Source organism: Heterocephalus glaber, unplaced genomic scaffold (genome assembly GCF_053883595.1).
Source record: "Heterocephalus glaber isolate CG9 unplaced genomic scaffold, H.glaber_assembly_v1.0 deba00000937, whole genome shotgun sequence".
Lineage (NCBI taxonomy): Eukaryota > Metazoa > Chordata > Mammalia > Rodentia > Bathyergidae > Heterocephalus > Heterocephalus glaber.
In genome coordinates, this window is record NW_028258173.1 from 1026820 (window position 1) to 1047759 (window position 20940).

General features: G+C 56.3%; 2 protein-coding genes and 1 non-coding gene across 5 annotated transcripts in view; 2 read left to right on the plus strand and 1 right to left on the minus strand.

Moving 5' to 3' along the window:
• Aspscr1 (ASPSCR1 tether for SLC2A4, UBX domain containing) overlaps positions 1-2609 on the minus strand; it is a 37444-nt gene extending 34835 nt beyond the window's left edge. Inside the window, exons 1-2 of one of the 2 annotated variants that reach the window (XM_004860995.4) lie at positions 2413-2609; positions 1353-1408 (exon numbers count right to left, since the gene is read on the minus strand). In XM_004860995.4, the coding sequence (XP_004861052.2) occupies positions 1353-1408; positions 2413-2505 (149 nt within the window). In that variant the 5' untranslated portion in view covers positions 2506-2609. Of the gene's footprint in view, positions 1-1352; positions 1409-1936; positions 2256-2412 lie in introns of those variants that run through there. The other variant, XM_004860996.4, reaches the window with a different exon arrangement.
• Positions 758-861, plus strand: LOC147828728 (U6 spliceosomal RNA). The gene has a single exon (XR_015450300.1). It is a non-coding gene; the product is annotated as a U6 spliceosomal RNA (small nuclear RNA).
• Positions 2610-12444: 9835 nt separating the features above from the next.
• On the plus strand, positions 12445-20464 carry Notum (notum, palmitoleoyl-protein carboxylesterase). Of its 2 annotated transcripts, none has more exons than XM_004860993.3 (12): positions 12445-12893; positions 13889-14259; positions 15292-15344; positions 15424-15519; positions 16002-16062; positions 16378-16436; positions 16753-16855; positions 17547-17738; positions 17825-17925; positions 19020-19167; positions 19525-19572; positions 19813-20464. In XM_004860993.3, the coding sequence occupies exons 2-12, from the start codon at positions 13916-13918 to the stop codon at positions 20117-20119; spliced, it is 1512 nt and encodes a 503-aa protein (XP_004861050.1). In that variant the 5' UTR covers positions 12445-12893; positions 13889-13915; the 3' UTR covers positions 20120-20464. The 2 variants fall into 2 exon arrangements, with proteins under 2 accessions (XP_004861050.1, XP_087064409.1); XM_087208283.1 differs by lacking the exon at positions 12445-12893 and adding an exon at positions 13149-13226.
• The last annotated feature ends 476 nt before the right edge of the window (positions 20465-20940 follow it).

Below are 20940 nucleotides of genomic sequence, written 5' to 3' on the forward strand. Positions count from 1 at the left end.
AGAACCTGTGAATGTGACCTTATTTGCTATACAGATCTTTTACCTTCCTTGTAATGAAGAATGTAGAATGAAGCCTGGTGTGGTGGCACATGCCTATAATTCTACCTCTCCAGAGGCTAAGGCAAGAGGACCCCAAGTTCAAGGCCAGCCTAAACTACACAGCAAGACCCTGTCTCAAAAAAACAAAACAAGGTTTGGGGATTTAGCTCAGTGGTTCTGCTCCCTCGTGAGCACAAGGTCTCAAGTTAGATCCCTGGTATCAAAACAAACAAACAAAACAAAACAAAAAAGAATGTTGAGGGCCAGGGATGTAGCTAAGTGGTGCCACACCTGCCTTGCAAGCACAAGGTCCTGAGTTCAATCCCCAGTTCAAAATAAAAAATGTTGAATGAGACTGTCCCGGATTACCCAACAGATCAGATCTTAATGCAGGGGCAAGTGTCCTCCCGAAACAGTGGTAGTGAACCTTTTAGAACTTTCCTTTTTTTTCCAGTACAAGGAATTAAACTCAGAACCTTGCATTTGCCAGGCAGGTATGGTGCCACTGAGCTACATCCCTGGTCCTCCTTTTAGAGCTATCAAGGATACAAACATCCCTGTGCAACACTCATGCCATAGGTCCACCAAGACTGTCCTAAGACAAAGTAACCACTGAAGACTGAGGCAGAGACTAGAAAAACACAGCTACAAGCTGAGAAACAACTGGGCCCACAGAAGTTAGAAGAGGAAAAAGAAGTGCTTTCCCTGAGGATGTTCAGAATACAGCTCTGAAACACATATACTAAACTTGGAACAGTACACAGACTAGCATGGCCCCGGCACAGAGATGACATGCAAGTTCAAGAAGTGCTCCATATTTTTTTCAAATGGGAAGAGGATCAGGAGATGGAGAGAAGCAGAAGGGAAAGGAGGGAAAGGGGGATGAAAAAATAATTGAAATGTGTTATGCATATGTACCAACTCCCCGTAAGGAATGTAATCATTATGTATACATGTATTAAAAGTAAAACTGAAAAAAAAAAAAGTAAAAACTGGGGGGAGAAAAGAATACAGCCTTGTCGGCACCTTGATTTTGTTGGGGGGGGGGGTTGGAGACAGGGTCTCCCTCCCTACATAGCCCAGGCTGGCCTCCAACTCTAGGCGATCCTCCTGCCTCAACCTCCTAAGTGGTCCAATTACAGGTATGTGCCACCGCAATCAGCTAGCACCTTGATTTTAGACTTCTGGCCTCCAGAACTGGGAAAGAATAAACTTCTGTTGTTTAAGTAGGCTCTGCCAAGCCAGGGTCAGTACATTTAGAGGCAATGCTGTGAGCAGACAATCTGGGCCCCCACAGGTGAGCCCAAACTCACTTCAGGTCATATTCACTGGGGTTGAAGTCCTGCCGCCGGCAAGTGTCCTCCAGAACCTGAAAAACAAGAGGACAGTGACCCCGTGCATCACCAGGGCACTGACTCTGCAGGCACAAAGGCCAGTTAAGGATGAGCTGGTTGCTTGGTGCCCAAGCAAAACTCAGTACAAGGCCACTCAATATGCAGTGCAATCAACACCGCCAGGTAGGAGACCCGCAAATCCTGTCCACTCTTCCTTCTTCCTGAGAAGACCCCCATGTCCTGCCTTATGCCCTAGTTCTACGACCACAGACTGTCCATGCTTGGTCCCATGTTCTGGGCTCTTGAGGGCCTCTTTCCACAGGCATCTTCCTACCGCATGCCCTAGGGTTCCCCTGCACACACATCCGGGAAATAAAACTCAAAACTCAAACCTACCCACCCAAGCTACCCTGCAGCCTGGCAACCTCAATGCACCAGCTCCCTCTGCCCCGAAGCCTCGCCCCTTCTCCCTGAAAGCCAAGCTCCCCTCAGCCAGCCCAAAAGAGTCTTTTCAGGGGGTCCTGCCAAATCTGCCAGAGCTCCCGCTTTTGAACTGTGCGCACCCCACTCGGTGAGCTGTCATAGACAATGGTGGTGTGTCCCTTGGCATGCTCGTTGTACCCCACAGCAGGCGCTCAATAAACACTTTAAAATGTAACTCATTTGAGGTCACAAGCTGCGCTCAGCAAAAGCACAGCGAGTGACTAGGCAAAATCCGCTTCCGGGCACGAAGCCGGCTAGTTGGGGTTCTCGGACTTCAGGGACGGGGCAGAGGCACTGGTTTCGGCCAGGCGCTGAGGACTCGGGGACCCGTGCGGGGCCATAAGCGGTGCAGCTGGCAGAGCGCTCCTAGGGGTCGCAGGCCCCCGCCCCGCCCCGCCCCGCCCTCGGGACCAGCCGAGGCCCAGCCGCGCGGAGGAGGCGGGCCCGAGCGCGAGGCGCCCCACGGACGACGCCCCGCCCTGTCGCCTGGGGGCAACCGCAGGGTGTCCGCCGACGACTAACCCCTCAGCCCGTCCGCCCCGGGCGGCGGCCGCACCTGTAATAACACGGTGCTCGGCGTCACCTTCACAGTGTGGCGCCGCCCGTTCGGGGCCAGCACTGACACCGCGGAGCCGCCGCAGACCGCCATGTCCCGCTCACGTGACCCGGAGCCGGCACGCCTTCACACAACTTTATCAGCAACCGCCGAGCACAGCCTCGCTGCCGCAGGCGGACCCACCTCGCTTCCGGGACTCCAGGCCCCGCCCCTTCCCCCCCCCGCCCCGCTCCGGTAGCCCAAGCTCCGCCCGGTCAAGCTCCGCCCCGGCGGGAGCCTCGGAATTCCCAGTCCACCTCGGAACTGCGCGGCCGACCTCGCGGACTGGAGCCTGTCCCCAGAAAGGCTGGCAGCGGCCCGGGGACGAAGTCTTCCACAACAGGGACCACGTGGGCCGCGGGATTCCGACCGACCTCCACCCTTGCTAGTTGGCGGCCAGTGCGGGTCCTTGAGAAAGGGCCAGACCCAAGCCCCATGCTGAGTGGGGCCCTCGGGAACCCAGGCTTCAGGGGATCATTGTCCTGCAAATAGCTCCTGTCGCTGAAGGTGCCTGGCTTCAGCACTTGAGCCACTCATGCCAGGTCCCTCTCCCTGGACTTGGGTAAATTCTTTTCTTTTTAAAAAACTTTATATTTCTATTAATACATATTTGTCCTACATATTGATCACATTGGACACAGAAAGTTTGTACCCGTATGTAATATACCTTGATTCTTCTTTTTCCCCTTCCCCTGCCCTCCCTTCAACCCTTCTTCCCCTCCCCATTTACAAAACCTTTGTTTCCATTTTTTCCCTCTATTCTTTTTTTCCCTTTCCCTTCCTTCTCTTCTCCTTCCCTCCTCCCTTGTTCCCCTTCCCGTTTGAACATCTTCTTCCTACTTCCCAGTATCTATCCTCCATTATTCTCTTTGTTTACCCTTTGGGTTTCTCACACAAGAGAAACTGCAAGATTTAAGCTTGTGTGTCTGATTTATCTCACTTAAGACAATAAGGTGCCTCCTTTTTCTTACAAATGACTCAAGTTTATCCTTTTTTATGGCAGAGTAGTATTCCATTGTATTTGGGTTTTTTTCTTTCTTTTTTTTTTTTGGTATGGGGGATTGAACTCAGGTCCTTGCACTTTCGCAGCAGGCAGTGAAACCACTGAGCTAAATCCCCGGCCCTTGTTTGGTTTTTTTTGATACCAGGGATTGAACTCGGGACCTTGCAGCAGGCACCAGAACCACTGAGCTAAATCCCTGGCAGTATTCCATTGTATATAAACTAATTTTTTATTTTAATGGACTATAATTATTTCTTTGGTTGTTGTTGTTTGTTTTTTGGAGACAGGGTCTCACTGTGTAGTCCAGGCTGGCCTTGAACTTGTGGTTATCCTCCTGCCCCAGCCTCCCAAGTCCTGGGATTACAGGTGTGTGCCACCACACCAGGCTCCATTGTATATAAATACCATATTTTCTTTACCCATTCATCTGTTGATGGGCATATGGGCTGTTTCCAAGATTTAGCTATTATTATAAATTGTACTGCTATATGGACTTGGCTAAATTCTATGTGAAACCTGGCTCCCACTCTGCCCCACTTGGCTGCCTGGCCCTGGTCGTCCCATGTGTCCAACTGCCTGTCACCTCCGTGTGCCCCGTGGACCCCTGGCCAGGACTCAGGTGCACAGAAGAGCCTGGAGGACTGTACAGTCAAAAGTTGTCGTTTATTCCAGTGACACCTCTCTGTGTACATACGGTCCCATCTTCATACCAACAACATGCCCACGTCACTCATATCTGTATGTTGACAAACACTTTTACCTCCATCCACATGGGAGAAAATAGGAAAGCTTTCAGGCAGCCTCAGCCCCAGAGACACTGCTCCTGTCTGCAGGCTGCTGTCCACACTCTGCCACCTCAGAGCCTCGCCGAGCTTGACACAGTGCCTGAGCACCATCTGAGGGTTTTAGGGTCTCAAGACAGTCGTGTTTTCCAAGAGTCTGGGCTGTTCTTTTGACTATCCTGTGGTCCAGATCCCCCAGTTGAACATTTAGGGCAGCAAGGTGACGTGGGTGGCAGGCCATCAGGAAATTCAGAGCACCAGGTTCTCTGAGAGCAAGGACATGACTTCAACCACTGGGTCAGGCTGGGATGAGCCAGAGTCCTCCGCGGTCAAGGTCAGTAGTTTCTGTGAAGTAAATAAGCCAAGTGCGGGGTAATTCTTTGAGACCACAAATTGCATGTTTTTCCCCTAACCATTTACCCAACAGTTTTAGTGTCAGTTGACAAATGAATTAATTATTGCTGAATTACAACTTTCCAAGTTTATCATACCTCCATTTGTTTGTTTGTGTGGGTTTTCTTTTGTTTCCTGGGCTGGGGCCTGAACTTACGGCCTTGAATGCAAGTACTCTGTCATGGAGCTGCATCTCCAGCCCCTCGTTATTCCTTCTGATTGCTCCAAACTTAGCCAGAGAGACCCCTTCCCTGCTGGTTCTTGTGCTACTTTCTGTTTGTTGTTTTCTTGGTGGGGGATAAAAATCTTTTTTTTTTTTTTTTTTTTTTTTGGTCCTGGAGATCAAACTCAGGACCTTGCCCTTGGCAGGCAGGCACAGTGCCCCTGAGCTACATCCCCAGCCCTGTATTACTGTATAACTTTGGGGGTGCAGTTCAAGGGCAGAGCACTTTGTAGCGTTCACAGCTTTGATCCCCAGCACCACAGAAGGAGAAGAAGGAAGGAGGGCAGAGAGGAGGAGGAGGAGGAAGAGAAAGAAGAGGAGAAAGAGGAAGAGGAGGGAAGAAGAGAGAAAGTTGCAAGAACAGTGGATGAAATTCCTGTGAGCTGGGCATGGTGGCACACGCCTGTGATCCCGGCCCTTGGGAAGCTGAGGCAGGAGGGCTACCTTGAGTTCGAGGCCATAGTCAGGCTATATAGTGAGTCTAAGGCCAGCCTGAACTACATAGCAAGACCCTGTCTCAAAAAACAAAAACAAACAAAACAACAAGAAGAAGCTCCTGTATACCTTTTAGCCAGACAAATCAGTTGTTTGTTTTCCCATTTGCTTTGTCATATTCTCTCTCCATGTATGTGCAAAACTTTGCTGAACCATTTGAGAATAAGTTGGAGATATTGTGTCCCTTTGCAACTGAATACTTTCATGTGTATTTCCTAGGAATAACGTCACTTTAGGATAGAACCACCATTTTGTTACATCAAGTGGGAAAAATTTAACATCAGTATCATACAGCCAACCCACGGTTAATGTTGCAATAACATTTTTTCTATGTCCTCATTTCCTTTTCCTTCTTTCTTTTTTATTTTATTTTTTGCCATACTGAACATTGAACCCAGGGCTTTCAAACTGAGCTACACCTCCAGATCCCCACTTTGGAAGACATGATCTCACTTAGTCACTAAGTTGCCCAAGCTAGGCTCAAACTTGCAATCATCCTGCAGCCTCCCAGAGTGCTGGCATTACAGGCCCGTGCCTGGTTTGCTGTTGCATTTTGATTGTTTAAGATATTTTTTTAATTCAAAAGTTATAAGTATAATATGAGGGGCAGGGATTTTAGCTCAGTGGTTTTGCCGCCTGCTGCTCAAGCGCAAGGACCCAAGTTCAATCCCCAGTACCAAAAATAAATAAATAAATAAGTATAAAATGAGCTGTGGCCAGATTCATCCCCCACCTCCACAGGAAGCCAACTTCTTCTGTCTCTCTTGGAGTCTGTATTTCTTTTTGCAAAGATGAGCAAGTGTTTGTGAGAACTCAGCAAGGACACAGCTGTAGATCCTTCTTCTGACCCAGCAAGTGACAAAGGACATATCCCCTATGCTATCTTCACTACAGTCCTCCGAAGTCGAGTGGCTCATCCTGAGCAGAAAGCACTCCCTGCTGGATGTTAGGCTCTTGTGGTGTCCAGGCAGCCCTGTGGAATGGCTGAGGCAGGAAGGCCAGGCCGGCCTGCACTAGAGCAAGCCTTGCCACCTCGTTGCTCCTGGCCTCAGCACAGAGCAGACCCTGCCCAGCCCTCAGGGCCTCACCTGTGGCATAAGAACAGCCACAGCAGTGACCTCACAGGGAAGCCACAGAGCTAGCTGTGGCAGTAAGTGCCAGTGGGCTGTGGGTTCACCGAGCTCAGCCAAAAGAGCTTGCAGGATCACCTGGGGCTGGCCTGGGGCTCTTGCCAGACCTGCTGAGCCGCCAGCACAGGCACTGTTTTCTGCCCAATTCTTGTGCTTTCTCTTCCCCCATATGTCAGAGAGCTCCGTGGGCAGCTGTTTCTCTCCTCTCTCTGCTGAGGATAAGCCCTGCCAAGTATGCCTGTTGCCTGTGCCCTGTGTCGCTGTCCCAAGGCAGGACGATCGTCAGGGAACCTTCTGATATACAGGTCCATAGGTGGCCAGACACCTGGGAAGGTAAGACTCATACTCAGATAGTCAAGCAAAACCACAGGACAGTATTTCTTTCATTAAATGCACCTAGTGTCACTGGGTGTGACGGCGCACATCTGTAATCCCTGAGAGGGTGAGGCAGGAAGATGCTACTTTTCGGCCCAGTCTGGGCACCTTAGCAATTTATTGAGACCCTGTCTCAAAAAAAGAAAAATAATAATAATAGTAATAAAATATTGTAGATGTAGCTCAGTGTGAAGGCCTTGAGTTCAACTCCCAGTGTAACAAATATAAAGGGCTGGGGTGTACCTCAGTGGTAGAGCACCCTTGGGGTCAATCTCGATTTCTAGTATCGCCCCCCCCCAAAAAGAATCTAAGTTAGCACTGCCACCCCTTGGCCTGGGACCCTGTGGAGCCTCTGTCCCGTATTCTGAGAGATGGACAGGCCTCTGTAGGACAGTGTGAAGACAGCCCTACTCCGAGGCTGGCTCCTGTTCTGGCCCCCATCTGCCCTCTGTGCTTTAACTAGACTCTGAGGCGCAAACGCAGCACCCTGGGGAGGGCAGGATGGCCCCTGGCCACCACCTTTATGTTCCTCCTCGCTGCCAGCGTCCTCCCTCCGGCTCGCTCCGGCTCCCAGGATCTGCTTCGAATTAAAAGTAGCATGGCCCTTTAAGAGAAGCATCCGCCGCCCTCGCCGCCCCCTTTGATGTCGCCGGCGCCGGCGCTGAAAGGTTCCCGGTGGAGAGATCTGAGGGTTTGTTTCTGCCTCCCCAGAGGCCACGTGCGGATCACAGGGTGGGAGGGAGGGCTGGCAGAAGGTCACAGGGCCGGCTGGCCTCCCGGGGCTGCAGCCGTAGCCTTCGCTGCAGGAGCCTGGGGAGAACAGCTGGACAGATGGCTCGGCCGCTGCCGCTCCTGAGCTCCTTAGGATTGAGCTGAGCGTCCCAGAGCAAGGGGCAGCCTCTCCGTCCTCCCCTGGTGTCCAGGGCCCGACCTGTCCAGGAAGGACAAGGAGCCCTCCCTGGGCACCTGGTGATCGCTCCCAAGGTGCCCCAAGAAGCCCCATTGCCACAGATACCAAAGGCCCTCCAATGCCCATGACCCCCCTCTTTGGAATGGCCATTCCCAAGTTCCCTGACCCTCCTGTTAGCCAAGCCAGTGAGGGTCAGGCAGCCACCCGCAGGGTCTCCAGCTGGCCACACAGGGAGGGGGGACAGGGACAGGGCTCAGCTCCAGGGGTGCTGTATGCAGGGCCAAGTGTGTGGGGGGTCCTGCCAAAGCCCTAGGGGTCACAACCTGAGGCTAGAAGGTCAAACTAGTCCACAGTTCACCATGGGGAGGTGCAGGTATTCACTTCCTCTGACCTTCCCCTAGGAGGGAAGAGGTTCTGACTCCTCTGGAGAGTACCAGGTGACCTGGGCTGCCCAGATCAGGCCTGCAAAGGGCCTAGGAGCCTGAGCTGGGGGACTCAGGAGAGGACAGTCCCCAGTACCAGGCCAAGGAGTGGCTGTCCTTGATGGGTGGGCCTGACCCAGGACCCTGCTCTATCCCCTCCCCCTGCCCAGGCTGGGCCATGGTACCCATGGTGACACCACTGCACCCTCCCTACTAGATAGCCCTCAGTGAGGGGCTTTTAGGGGAAAGGGGGTTCCTGCTGATGAATGAGTGGGGAGTACAGCAAAAGGGACTTTGGGGAAACAAGAAGGGGGCTCAGACTGCAACTGGATTGCCTGGCTTGAACCTCCCACCTGGGCTCAGACTGGAAGTGGGCTCTCAGCCTACTGGGACCAGGCCGTGGGGAAAGGGGTGGCCTCCCAGTTTCCCTGCCCACTTGGGCCTCAGAGACCAGCAGAGATCAGCAGCTGGGGTGCAGAACTTCCCAGGTGGCTGTGTGGAGCAGTGTGGCTGAGGCCAGCGTACAACAGCTGTAGCCCAGATGGCAGGCAGCAGCTGGACTGTGGAGCAGAGCTCAAGGCAGGGCATGGGGGAGCAGCCCCACATTCGGGCAGGGAGCTGGGTCCAGGGTGCTGCACATCCTGACCCCGGGAAGCCCAGTCTCTGGCCAGGCCCTTGATCTGTCAGATCCCACAGAGAGTCTCAGGTGGGACCTGTGAGCTCCTGTCAGCTCTTTGCCATCCTCCTCCTTCCCCCAGCAGCTGTGGGGCCAGCCCTCCCTGCAGCCACCCCAACAGAGGCCTAGCTCTTGTTTCCTGAGATGCTCTATCTTGACTCCTCCTCCCAGGAATTAGGCTTCTGCCCACTAAAACAGGGCTCACAACCCATCAGTGAACACTGCTCACCTGTGCACCCCTGGCCCCCCATCCTCCTCCCCAGAGCGGGAGGCAGTAAACCACACCCTGCACCCCTATTCTCTACTTGGGGTGCTCCTCTGAAAGCACAGAGCTCCCCATGGGCCTCTCATTTTCCCAGCCCCCTTATCGGGGTGGGCACAGGCTCTAACCTCACCAGAAGCACCTGAAGCCTACCCAAAGAGAAGCCAGCCAGCCCGGAGGCAGGATGCACAGCCCACCCCACCATGGCAGGGGCACCTGAGCCAGCGAAGGGTACCTCCACACCCAGTGTCTGAGTAGTGTAGTGCAGCAGCCACAGTCTGAGGGGCTGCTGCAGGAAGGTGACTTGGAGCATTCTCTCCAAACCTCACAGGTGGTCCAACAGGCGTCCTGAGCTGGAGACCTCGGACTGCCTTGGTCCCTAAAGTATCACCGCACCCCCCACCACGGTACCTGGGGGCTGTAATGCTCACCTGTCACACATTCATGACCTGAATGTGACAGCCAAAGGCCCCCACATCCTGCCTCACCTGGGGCTCACAATGACCCAGTGAAGCAGGTGCTGTTCTTGCCCCCGCTTTATAGGTGAGGAACTGAGTCTCAGAGCCCCTATCATAGTACATCCATGCCCCAAATACAGAAAGCCGGGTGTTGGCCACACTGCTCCATCCCTGACTATTCGGGGCACAGTGCCAGAAAGACCAGCCTATCATCCCCAGTCAAGTCCACTTGCCGGGCCTCAGACTTTGGTCCAGCTGCTTGGTTCATTCCTGGGTGCTGTGTACTCACCATCAGCAGTCTGACTCATTGGTATTTTTGTTTTTGTTTTCGTTTTTTGACACAGGGTCTCACTGTGTGGTTTAGGCTGGCCTTGAACTCACTTGTATTTCAGACCAGCCTCAAACTCATGTTGATCCTCCTGCTTCAGCCTCCCTAGTGCTGGAATTACAACTGTGCATCACCATGTCCAGTTCATTTTTAAATTTTATTTAATTAATTATTTTTGGTAGGGGGAAGGGGGAGGGATCGAACTCAGGACCTTGCGCTTCCGAGGCAGGTGGTGGCACCACTGAGCAAAATCCCAGGCCCTCCTTTTTTAAAGTACAACTCGAAAAACACAGAACTAACTGCTTTAAAGTGTACAATTCCACCACGCATAGTGGCACTTGCTTATAAGTACCTTTACTTTTAGAACATTTTCGTCACCCCAAAGCTCAACCCCTCGGCCTTGAGTCTCATTCCTTCTTCCTCCCTGTCCCTTGCCAACCACGAATATAGTTCCTGTCTCTGTGTATTGGCCTCTTTTGGATTTTTCCCATCAGTGGGATCATACAGTATGTGCCTTCTGGTGACTAGGTTATTGCATTGAGCATAGTGTTTTTAAGATGTGTCCATGTTGCAGCATGTGTCAAAATGTCTTTCTCCTTATGGCCAGAACAAACCCCATTGTAGAGATACACTACATTGTGTTTACCCATTCTGTTGACGGGCTTTTGAGTTGTTTCCCCTTTTTGACTCTCATGAATAGTGCTTCTGTGAACATTCATGGACAAGCTTTTGTTTGAACACCTGTTTTCAATTCTTTCGGGTCTATACCTAAGAATGGAATTGCTAGGCCACATGATAATGCTGCGTTTGACTTATTGAGGGGCCCCAAATTGTCTTTCCCAGCAGCTGCACCACTTCACACTCCACCAGCAGTGCACGAGGGTTGTGATTCTCCCACATGCTCACCAGCACTGGTTATCTTCTGTGTTTTTGCTCACAGACATCCCACTGGGTGTCAGGTGTTGGCTGAGCCGGCACCAGTGAGTCCTGAGTCCCCTTCCGTGCACTTGTCAGGGCTACTGTGGCCTCTGGTCTCAATGTAGGTGGCCTGAAAGCAGAGGCCTAGCACCCCAGTGGCTTGAAGAACCTTCCTCTGAGGAGATCCACCAGAGAGAGCACTGCAGACTCTGTGTAGGGGCATCCTGAGTGCAGAGGCCAGAGCCGGCCTTGGAAGAGGGACAGCCACTGTGTCGGAGGCTGCAGAGGACAGGGTTTTGTGCAGCCTCAGAGCCTCGGGGACCCTATCCCTGGCCCTGTGGTAGGGAGTGGAGTGTTGCAGCCCGGACAATCATGAGGTCCTGAGAAGGGGAGTGGGACTTGGAAGACTGAGACAGGGAACAGAGAAGCTCTGGGGAAGGCTGGGTTCAAGCCCCTCTGCTTCTGCTACTAGTTTGGAATAAACCAAAACACAAATTCATTGTGGTTCAATGTGCAGGCTAAATTGCACTACAGCAAGTGCCAGGGAATACAATATGCATGTTCTTCTCTTGTTCTGGGACCTCGCTGGCAATCATAACCGCCACCCTGCTGTGCACTTTCACGCATGGGCTCCCATAATCCCACAACAACCATCCGGAAGAGGTACAGTTATTGCCTGGCTTTGAAGAAGAGGAAACAGAGGCACTCAGAGGTCATGGACCTTGCCCAGGATCTCCTTGCCAGGAAATGGCTCAGAGCCAGGTCAGTGTGCAGCACAGGCCGGCACCCAGCCATGACACCCAGCTGGAAGTTAGCATTTCTCTGCCGGAACGTGGAACAGCAGGTTCCTAGAACAGAAGGGTCCTGGGCCAGGTGGTTGTCCAATGCTGGAGACCACCCAAGTCAGCATTTGCTGCAGGGGTGGCTGGGAGGACATCTCGAGATGATGAAGCTACTGCTTTTGCCAGTCACAGAATGCATGGACTTTAAACTGACCCAACAAGAGAGGGACAGCAAGCATAGATTTCTGAATGAGCTGAGCTACATCCAGGTGTCAGCCCTTCTGCTAGTCTCTCTGAACTCAGTTCTCATCTGGGAAATGAGCATCCATTTGCCCCCGGATGTCTGTGAGTGCACCTGTGTGCCTCTTCTCTGCCTTCATGAATGTGGTGAGGTCAGCTGACCTCCCAGACCTCTCTTGGCCTGATCTTGGGCTTTGCAGTTTACCCCGGACACGTTGCACCCCTCATGTCCACAGCACGACAGTTCTCGAGGGTCCCCTTTGACCTCTGACTGTTTGCCAGAGCAGGCAGCAGCCTGCGGAATGTACAGGATGTTTCTTCCCCCAGGTCCTCACCAGGACAGCGTGCTGCCTGCTGCCATCACCAGGCAGCCTCTGAGCCCCCACCAGGAGGTGCGGCAGTGCCTCCCAGGAGAGGAAGGCTCCTGCTGTGCTGATTTTGGAGGTGGGATCTGGAAACCCTGCCCGTCCCTAAAGACAGGACTGTCTCCTGTCTGTGGAAAGAACAGGCTGCAGGTGGCAGTGTAAAGCAAAAAGGGGTGGGTGGCACTGCCAGGTGGTGGCACCATGGGTAAACGCAGCATACACCTCTTCTTGCTGTGATTGCCCACCACCACTCCCTGAGCAAACATCCATCCCCTCCCCTGACTTTTTTTTGTTTGTTTGTGATAGAGTCTTACTATGTAGTTAAGGCTGGCTTTCAACTCATTATGTAGCCTCAAAGCAGGCAATCCTCCTGCCTCGGCTTCCATAGGCCTGGTGTTGTCACACCTGGCATCTAATTTCATTTCTGAGAGGAATTTCATTCTGCCCCCCAGTAACTTAAACTCTGAGCTGTAACAGGGAAGAGAAGGTGACCTTACTGGGCAGATTCTCTAGGTTGCCAGGAGGTCACCCAGTGCACAGTTGTTCCAATCTTCAGTCCTCTTCCCTCAGGGGTGGCTGGGGGAGGGAGAGGTTCTGGGGATTCTCTGGAGGTGCGGCAGCCAGGGTGCTTGCCCGGAGAGACCAGGACCTTACGCCGCTGCCGCTGCCGTCCGACCTTGGTAAGTCAGTGCCACCAAGAGCTGCCCAGAATCACCCGCTAAGGCGCTGGATAGGGTCACTCTGCCACGGCACCGATTGAGGCGCCAGGTCCCTCCTGCAAGTCGCCGAGGGAGCGGGGCCTCGCGCCACACCTGTCCGCTCCTCCTGGAGGCCCCTCGGCGCGGAGCCCTGTGTCCGCCGCCGCTTTGATCCCGGGGGCCCCGCTGGATAAAAGTCCCGAGCGGCTCCGCGCCAGCGCCAGAGGGGGAGCGAGCCGCTCCGGGCGTGCCAGGGGGGACGCCGCGCGGGAGACACCGAGGAGCCCGGCCGCCGGGCCGCGCGCACTGGCCGCGGTGAGCGCCGGGTTCGGGGAGGATCGTGGCGCGGGAACGGGGGTCAGAGACGGCTTGTCCACCGCGGTGCCGGGTCTGGGCAGCGGCGGGACAACGCGGGGTTCCAGGTGCGCGCTCCCGTCCTGCAGCCCTGCCCCGGCCCGTCGGGCGGCGCAGAAAGGCCTCGCCGCCCCCGGCCGCGGCCGCTCCCTGGGCAGGGACCAAGGCACCCGGCTGGCCTCTGAGATCCGAGCTGCCGGGCCGCGCTGCCCCCCACGGAGCCGGCCGGGAGCGCCTCCCGCGGCCGCGACGGGAGAGTCCAGGCCCCTCCGTCAGGCCTGCGGTTTGGGAAGAAAGGGCGATGCCTCCGCCAAGAGGAGCTCGAGCACGGCCCCCTCCCCCTCGCCGAGCCCAGGCGGCGGCACATCTAACGCGCGGGCACCCGGGCCGCCTCGGCCCCCGAGAGCTACGCCCAGCCCGGCCCCGCCGCTCATTGGCGCGGGCCGGCGCCAGCGCACCCAGACCCCGCGCGGCCGGAGCTGCGGAGCCGACGGTGCCTGGCCCGCCCGAGAGCTTCGACGCCGAGAGCCCACGCCGCCCCGCCAGGCCCGGAGCGCGGGAGGGGGGCGGGAAAACAGCGCCTGCGCCCCCAGCCTCTGCCTGAAGGCCGCCGCTCTCCGCAGGTGGCCGCCGGCCGGAGTGGAGCAGCCATGGGCCGAGGAGTGCGCGTGCTTCTCCTTCTGGGCCTCCTGCACTGGGCCGGCGGCGGCGAGGGCAGGAAGACCTGGCGGCGCAGAGGCCAGCAAGCGGCCCCGCCGCCGCCGGCCCCACTGCCGCCGCAGCGGACCGAGGCCGCGCCCGGCACTGGGCAGCCGGTGGAGAGCTTCCCGCTAGACTTCACGGCCGTGGAGGGCAATATGGACAGCTTCATGGCGCAGGTCAAGAGCCTGGCACAGTCTCTGTACCCCTGCTCGGCACAGCACCTCAACGAGGACCTGCGCCTGCACCTCCTGCTTAACACGTCGGTGACCTGCAACGATGGCAGCCCGGCCGGGTAAGGGCCACCCTCCAGGATCCCGCAGGACCGCCGCCTCGTCGCCGCGTCTCCGTCCCGGCCACCCCCCCCCCCGCGCGCGCGCGTACGCGGGGACTCTGCGCCGGCCCCTCCGTGCTGTCGGGGGGGGGGGGAGCGCTCGCCTCGGCGAAAGGTTCCCGTCGGGCACCGGGCCCTGATCCTGGGAAGGCCGGCTGAGGACTGCCGCGCTCAGAATCGGGGTGGGGGGAGCGCGTGAAGACCTGGTCCCCGACCAGCGCAGGCACTGACCCCTTGGCCACCGTGCACAGCCCCTCTCTCCACTTTCTTCGTGAGTGGCTCAGGTTCAAAACGAAGAGGCGACACGGGGCGGGGGTGTGTGAGGAGAGCCCTGCTGCTCCTCACTCCCACCCCAGCTGACTGCGGTGGAATCCCATTGCGGAACAGAGGGGCAAGGAGGAGGCGCGGGTGGGCTGAAGGACCCAGGGGTCGGGATTCATCCTCACTCCCTAGCCCCAAGTGAAGGAAAGATGTGAGGCCAGGGGTTGGGAAGGGATCGGGGCGCCCATGCGCTCATTGGGTCATCGTCAGGGCTGACCTCGCGTGGAAGGCTGAGACCCCGCCTCGGTGGCGCCCGCGCCCCCACGCCGCCTGGCACGTCTCGCTGCCCTCGCCCACACACAGGCTTCCAGAGCGGGCGCTCCTCTCCAAGTGCCACTGTGCGCCCAGGGGCGCCCCCCACCCCCGCCCGCCGCGGGCGCCGGGTCACAGCGGGTCCCGCGCCGGGCAGGCCGTGGGGATTTTCCACAGACCACACTACCCTCGTGCCCCTTCCCAGTCGCGCGAGCGCCACCTCCCGGGACGGCCTCCCGGCTCCAACGCTCTGTGTGCGCCTGGCCACTGGTGCCCCCGTGTGGCCGTCGCGCAACCCCGGGCAACAGGTGGATTGACCCTTTCCTTGGGGTGGAGGGGTGAAGGCGGCGGGGAGCGGGGGGGGGGGGGGGCTAGCCACGCCCTTCGAAGCGGCTGACCCTCTGGTTCGCGTCCCTGCAGCTACTACCTGAAGGAGTCCAAGGGTAGCCGGCGGTGGCTACTCTTTCTAGAAGGTACGTGCCAGGAGCGGAGCCCCGGGATGGGGACGGGGTTCATGGAACCTCAGCTCTGTTGGGACGATTGTACCTGCAGGGGGCTGGTACTGCTTCAGCCGGGAGAACTGTGACTCCAGATACGACACCATGCGGCGTCTCATGAGCTCCAAAGACTGGCCCCAGACTCGCACAGGTGAGTGTTTAAGGATCTTCCAGGCGGAGGGGCAAGGCTGGGCACTCTGCCACAGTGAGGTCCGCAAGAAGGATGGGGAGGCCCCACTCCCACCGGGTGCACCTTCCCCAGACCAGCGCTGAGTTAGTTCCCTAAGGCCAGGGAATGGTAACCCTCTCCTTAACATCCCCAAACTAGCTGTATTGTGCTGACAGTGGCCTCAGGTCATCTCCCCAAGGTCAAAGCAGCTGGTATAGGGTAGGGAGGTCAAGGGTGTCACACCTCGGGTCACAGCCTGGCTGGGCACGGTGGGCATGACTTTCTGGCGTCACCGAACCCATCCATCCCCCCTTCCCTGGCAACCGTGGCTCAGTCCTCCAGCACCACCCACCTTCCTCAGGAGGCCAAGTAGGGCCCTGCTTCCCTCATACCTCCCTGTAGTCCCCATCCCTGCACAGCTCCCTCCCACTGGGAGAAAGACCCACCCACCTCTGTGTCCCCAGGCACGGGGATCCTGTCCTCTCAGCCAGAGGAGAACCCCTACTGGTGGAATGCCAACATGGTGTAAGAGAAAGGAGGGGGTTCTTTGGGGGTGTTTTCCCAGGGGGGCATCCTAAGGGATAGTCCTTCTTGAGGGGTCCTGGGGGAGCTGGTCCTCCTTGGGGTTCCTTCCTGGAGGGTGGATGTGGTCCTTCCGGGTTATCTTTCCTGGACGATGGGTGTGATCCTTGGCAGGGTCCTGGCCTGGGGGATCTTTCCTGGGGGTCGGAGGTTGTCCTTCCTGGGAGGTGGCCTGCCTAGCAGTTCTGTCTCAGGGCCTTTCCTGGAGCCTCTGGGCTGCAGAGGGCCACAGCGAGCTCACATGTTCTGGCTTTGCAGCTTCATTCCCTACTGCTCCAGCGACGTTTGGAGTGGGGCTTCCTCCAAGTCTGAGAAGAGTGAGTCCCTGGCTCCCGCATGGCAGAGCAGGATGATGGGGTTCTGAAAAGATGCAGACTTTCTCAAGCCCCAGGCAGCTTGTCCAGGTCACCACCTTGTCTGTGACTGGCCTGGCCCCTGCAGAACCCCCACTCCTGAGTGGTCCCGCTTGGGGGATTGCCTCCAGCAGGGCCTCCTGCCCTGGACCCACTGCCCTTGAACCTGCCCAGCCCCCACCCCATTCCCAGGAAGACCCCAGAACGTTTCACCTCCCAGCCTAGGGTAGGGAGCCTTCTCTCTGCCTGGGCCCCACCTGAAGCCCCCTTCTCCGGGCAGATGAGTATGCGTTCATGGGTGCCCTCATCATCCAAGAAGTGGTGCAGGAGCTCCTGGGCCGAGGATTGAGCGGGGCCAAGGTGCTGCTGCTGGCTGGGAGCAGGTGGGCAGGGGGTGCTGCTGCAGGAGGGGAGGAAGGGGAGCCCTTGGGGGACGCTGGGCAGGAGTGGGGATGGGAAGTCAAGGAGAGCCCCAGGGTCCCGTGCTCTGGCCTCACAGAAGCCTGGTGGCTCTGGCTTTGCCATGCCTTGGTGTACATGGTGGCCAGAAGCTAGAGCCAGAGAACATGCATTTTTAGGGGCCTCATGGAGGTTTGGCCTCAGAGTGCTCTATCACTGGGAATTCCAAGGCTATTAGGCTGTAGGGAGTGACCACGGTGGTAGACAAGGTGTCAACAGTGGGCTGATGCCCTTCTCCAGGCCCCAAGTCCTTCTAGGCCAGAGTCACACCTGTTGGTCAGTCACTATCCCAGTAGGCCTGTAGGGCACACAGATGACCTTCATTTTCAGATAAGGAAACTGAGGCAGAGAGAGGGGAAGGGAAGGGGAGAAGGGAGAGCTCAGGTCCTTGCATGAAAGAGAACCCCGTCCTGCCAGCCGTAGATCCAGACCAGTGTTCGGAGCTCACCAGCCTCCTTGGCCTCCAGGCCTCCTAGAGGCCTATGAAATGCTCAACACTTTAGAGGCATTAGGATCTCTACCCCTCCTCAGGGCCTGAGCTGGGATCTGAGCAGGCCCAGGGGTGAGTGGCAAGCACCCTCCTAGCCAGCTGGCTCAGCGTGGCCTTCCCTGCAGTGCTGGGGGTACTGGGGTGCTGCTGAATGTGGACCGTGTGGCTGAGCAGCTGGAGGAACTAGGCTACCCAGCCATCCAGGTGCGGGGCCTGGCCGACTCAGGCTGGTTCCTGGACAACAAGCAGTACCGCCGCACGGACTGCATGGATACCGTCACATGTGCACCCACAGAGGCCATCCGCCGAGGCATCAGGTGGGACTCCAGGACCCTCCCATGCAGAGGGCTTGGGTGGTGTCCCTGGGGAGGAGTTCCAGGCTGACCCGAAGCTCTGGCTCCAGGTACTGGAATGGCATAGTCCCAGAGCGCTGTCGAAGCCAGTTCAAGGAGGGCGAGGAGTGGAACTGCTTCTTGGGCTACAAAGTCTACCCGACTCTGCGCTGTGAGTGGCTGGCTCCATGGGGCACTTGGGCCACAGTGGGCTGTCCAGGCTCGCTACACCTTTCCTGCAAATCCATCCTTAGAAGCAGGCTGGAACCTGCTGCCCTGCCTCAGGGAGGTCGCCGCATCTATACCAGTCGCCCCTCTTTGCCTCCTTCTACCCTGATTTTAGCACTGAAACCCTCAGTCCTAGAGAAATCAGGACAGTTGGTCACCTGTCTACACTGGTGCCTGCAGATAGGCTTTGAAGCTGAATCCCCACGCTGCCTGTCTGTGCTGTGGGGCTCTGCAGGTACTGTCCAAACCCCACACTCAAGATTAATGAGGTCCCATCAAAGGGAGAGCATCACCAAACTTTGGCCAGGCTGAGGTGGTGGCCAGTCATCAGGGGTCCTTCAGCCAGATCCATTGGCACACACCTGCAGTCCCAGCACTCAGGGAAGCTGAGGCAAGTTTGAGCCCTCCCCAGGCAATCTGGGGACTTGGTGAGACCCTGTCTCAGAATAAAGAGAGAGCGAACTGGGGATTTAGCTCAGTGTAAAGGTCTTAGGTTCAATCCCCAGTAACACAAACAAAAAAGGGTCTTTATTCAAAGAAAAGTTCATTCTATTTTTTTGTTTTGTTTTGTTTTGTGTGTTTTTTGGTACCTGGGATTGAACTCGGGTCCTTGCGCTTATGCAGCAGGTGGTGAAACCACTGAGCTTAATCTCCAGCCCCTTTTTTTTGTTGTTGTTGTTTGAGACAGGGTTTCACTATGTAGTTCAGGCTGCCCTTGAACTCACTATGTAGTCCTAGCCGGCCTTGAACTCTGGTGATCTTCCTGCCTTAGCCTCCCAAGTGCTGGGATTACAGGTGTGTGCCACCAAGCCTGGCGGAAAGTATATTTTAAAGAAGGAAGGAGGACTAGAAGTACAGTTCAGTGGTAGAGTGCTTGGCTGGCATGAGTGAGGCCCTGGGTTCAGTTCCCAATATTCCTTCCACACACACACAGAGGACCCAGGGTGATGGTAGCCCTGTTGAGCCCAGCTGGCCTGTGACTGGAGCTGGCAAGGACTCTAGTCCCATGGCAAGCCAAGCTGAGCCATGTCCCCCCAGGCCCAGTGTTCGTGGTGCAGTGGCTGTTTGATGAGGCCCAGCTGACCGTGGACAACGTGCACCTCACAGGACAGCCGGTCCAGGAGGGACAGTGGCTGTACATCCAGAACCTGGGCCGCGAGCTGCGCAGCACGCTCAAGGACGTGCCGTGAGTGTGCGGGGACCCCACTCCAGGGGGCTCACTCAGCCCTTCCAGATCTGCAGTAAGCGCTTGATTTACAAATAGAGGTCTCAAAGTACAGCTCTGTCTGTCCAGGACAGTCTCTTGCCACTGCCCAGCAGGGTCCAGCTGAACGAGGTGGACTCTGAGCAGGATTTGGAGCCACAAAGGGCAAGGGTTTTGGGGAGTATGCTGGCTGGTGGGCACCAGGCTCCCGGCAGGGAGCAGCTAGCTGGCTACACTGTCGGGCAGGTGGTGGTCACCCGGCAGAGAACAGGCCTGGGGAGCAGGCTGGAGTAGAGGGGCTGGGGGTTGAGAGGCTCAGGCCACTCTTCTTCCCACCAGGGCCAGCTTTGCACCCGCCTGCCTGTCCCACGAGATCATCATCCGGAGGTCAGTGACCCAGCCCAGTCCAGCTTGTGTCCTCAGCACTAATTCTAGACGTCCCGTAGTCACCCCCAAACTCACACTTGCCCTCCCACCAGCCCCTCCTGGTTCTACCTAAAGAGATTCCTTCTGGGGCTTCTGAAACCATTTAGTGTACAGCAGTCCGCATGGCCACAATTAAAGCACAGCCCCCAACAGCAGTTGTGAAGCCCCTCCCCCACGCAGCCCCCACATCTGTGTCTGCAGCCACTGGACAGATGTCCAGGTGAAGGGGACCTCACTGCCTCGAGCACTGCACTGCTGGGACAGAAGCCTCCATGATAGCCACAAGGCCAGCAAAACTCCCCTGAAGGGCTGCCCCATCCACCTGGTGGACAGCTGCCCCTGGCCCCACTGTAACCCCTCATGTCCCACCATTCGGGACCAGTTCACTGGGCAGGAGATGAACGTGGCCCAGTTCCTCATGCACATGGGCTTCGATGTGCAGACAGTGGCCCAACAGCAGGGACTGGAGCCCAGCAAGTTGCTCGGGATGCTGAGCAGTGGGAGCTAGGGAGGCTGCCTGGAGGAGAACCCACCCCTGGCTGACCAGGCACCTGCTGCCTCAGTGCCCCCCCAGCCACCCCTGGCAGCCTGCCTGTTCCTCCCCTGCCACCTTCAGCAGACCCAGCCAGAGAGGGTGACCCACCCTTAGCCTCTGTAAGCCTGGGGACCCTGCCCAGCCCCAGCTGCCACCATGGAGAGAGAACCGGGAGCCAAGCTCAGATACCTGCCCAGCAGCTCAGACAGGGCCTGCCCAGCCCCAGTCATCATGCTCTTTTGTATTATTTTATAAAGTAACTTTTTTATTACTTTAATTTTTTTAAAAAGGAAAATAAGAAATATATGATGAATGATACTGTTTTATAACATATTTTTTTTAAATAATGAAAGAAGACAACAAAAGAAGCCACCCTGCGATCTGTTTATTTGAAAGGCTGTTCTGGTCACTTTGTAGCTCCCCACAGGGCAGCAGGGGACCTGAGGGGGGATGGAGACCTCACTCTGACCCCTGCTGCATGTTCAGGGCCCTCACCCCACCCCAAGGCTGTGTGCATGTGCTCACTGAATACCCACTTCCCAGGGCAGCAGTTTATGTTGCTTTTTGTTTTCTTATTGAATTGAAATTTGGTAAAAAAAAAAAATACTATGAGCCACCTCACAGTGAACAACTCAGTGGTGTTTGGAATATCAACAGTGTTGTGGTTTCAAAACTCCCATCATTACAGGAATACACTCCCCACCCAGCTATCAGCTTCTTAAGTTTGCATTTATTTATTTTTACTAGGTTATTCATATATATAGTTCAAATAGGAATGATGTACCCGGGTGTGG

What these genes read in the sequence shown, in the direction of transcription:
- Notum (XM_004860993.3), top strand. Translation starts at nt 13,916, where the DNA reads ATGGGCCGAGGAGTGCGCGTGCTTCTCCTTCTGGGCCTCCTGCACTGG. An exon ending in GTGGCTACTCTTTCTAGAAG is followed by an intron (nt 15,345 to 15,423) that starts GTACGTGCCAGG and finishes TTGTACCTGCAG; the next exon opens with GGGGCTGGTACTGCTTCAGC. An exon ending in CTGGCCCCAGACTCGCACAG is followed by an intron (nt 15,520 to 16,001) that starts GTGAGTGTTTAA and finishes CTGTGTCCCCAG; the next exon opens with GCACGGGGATCCTGTCCTCT.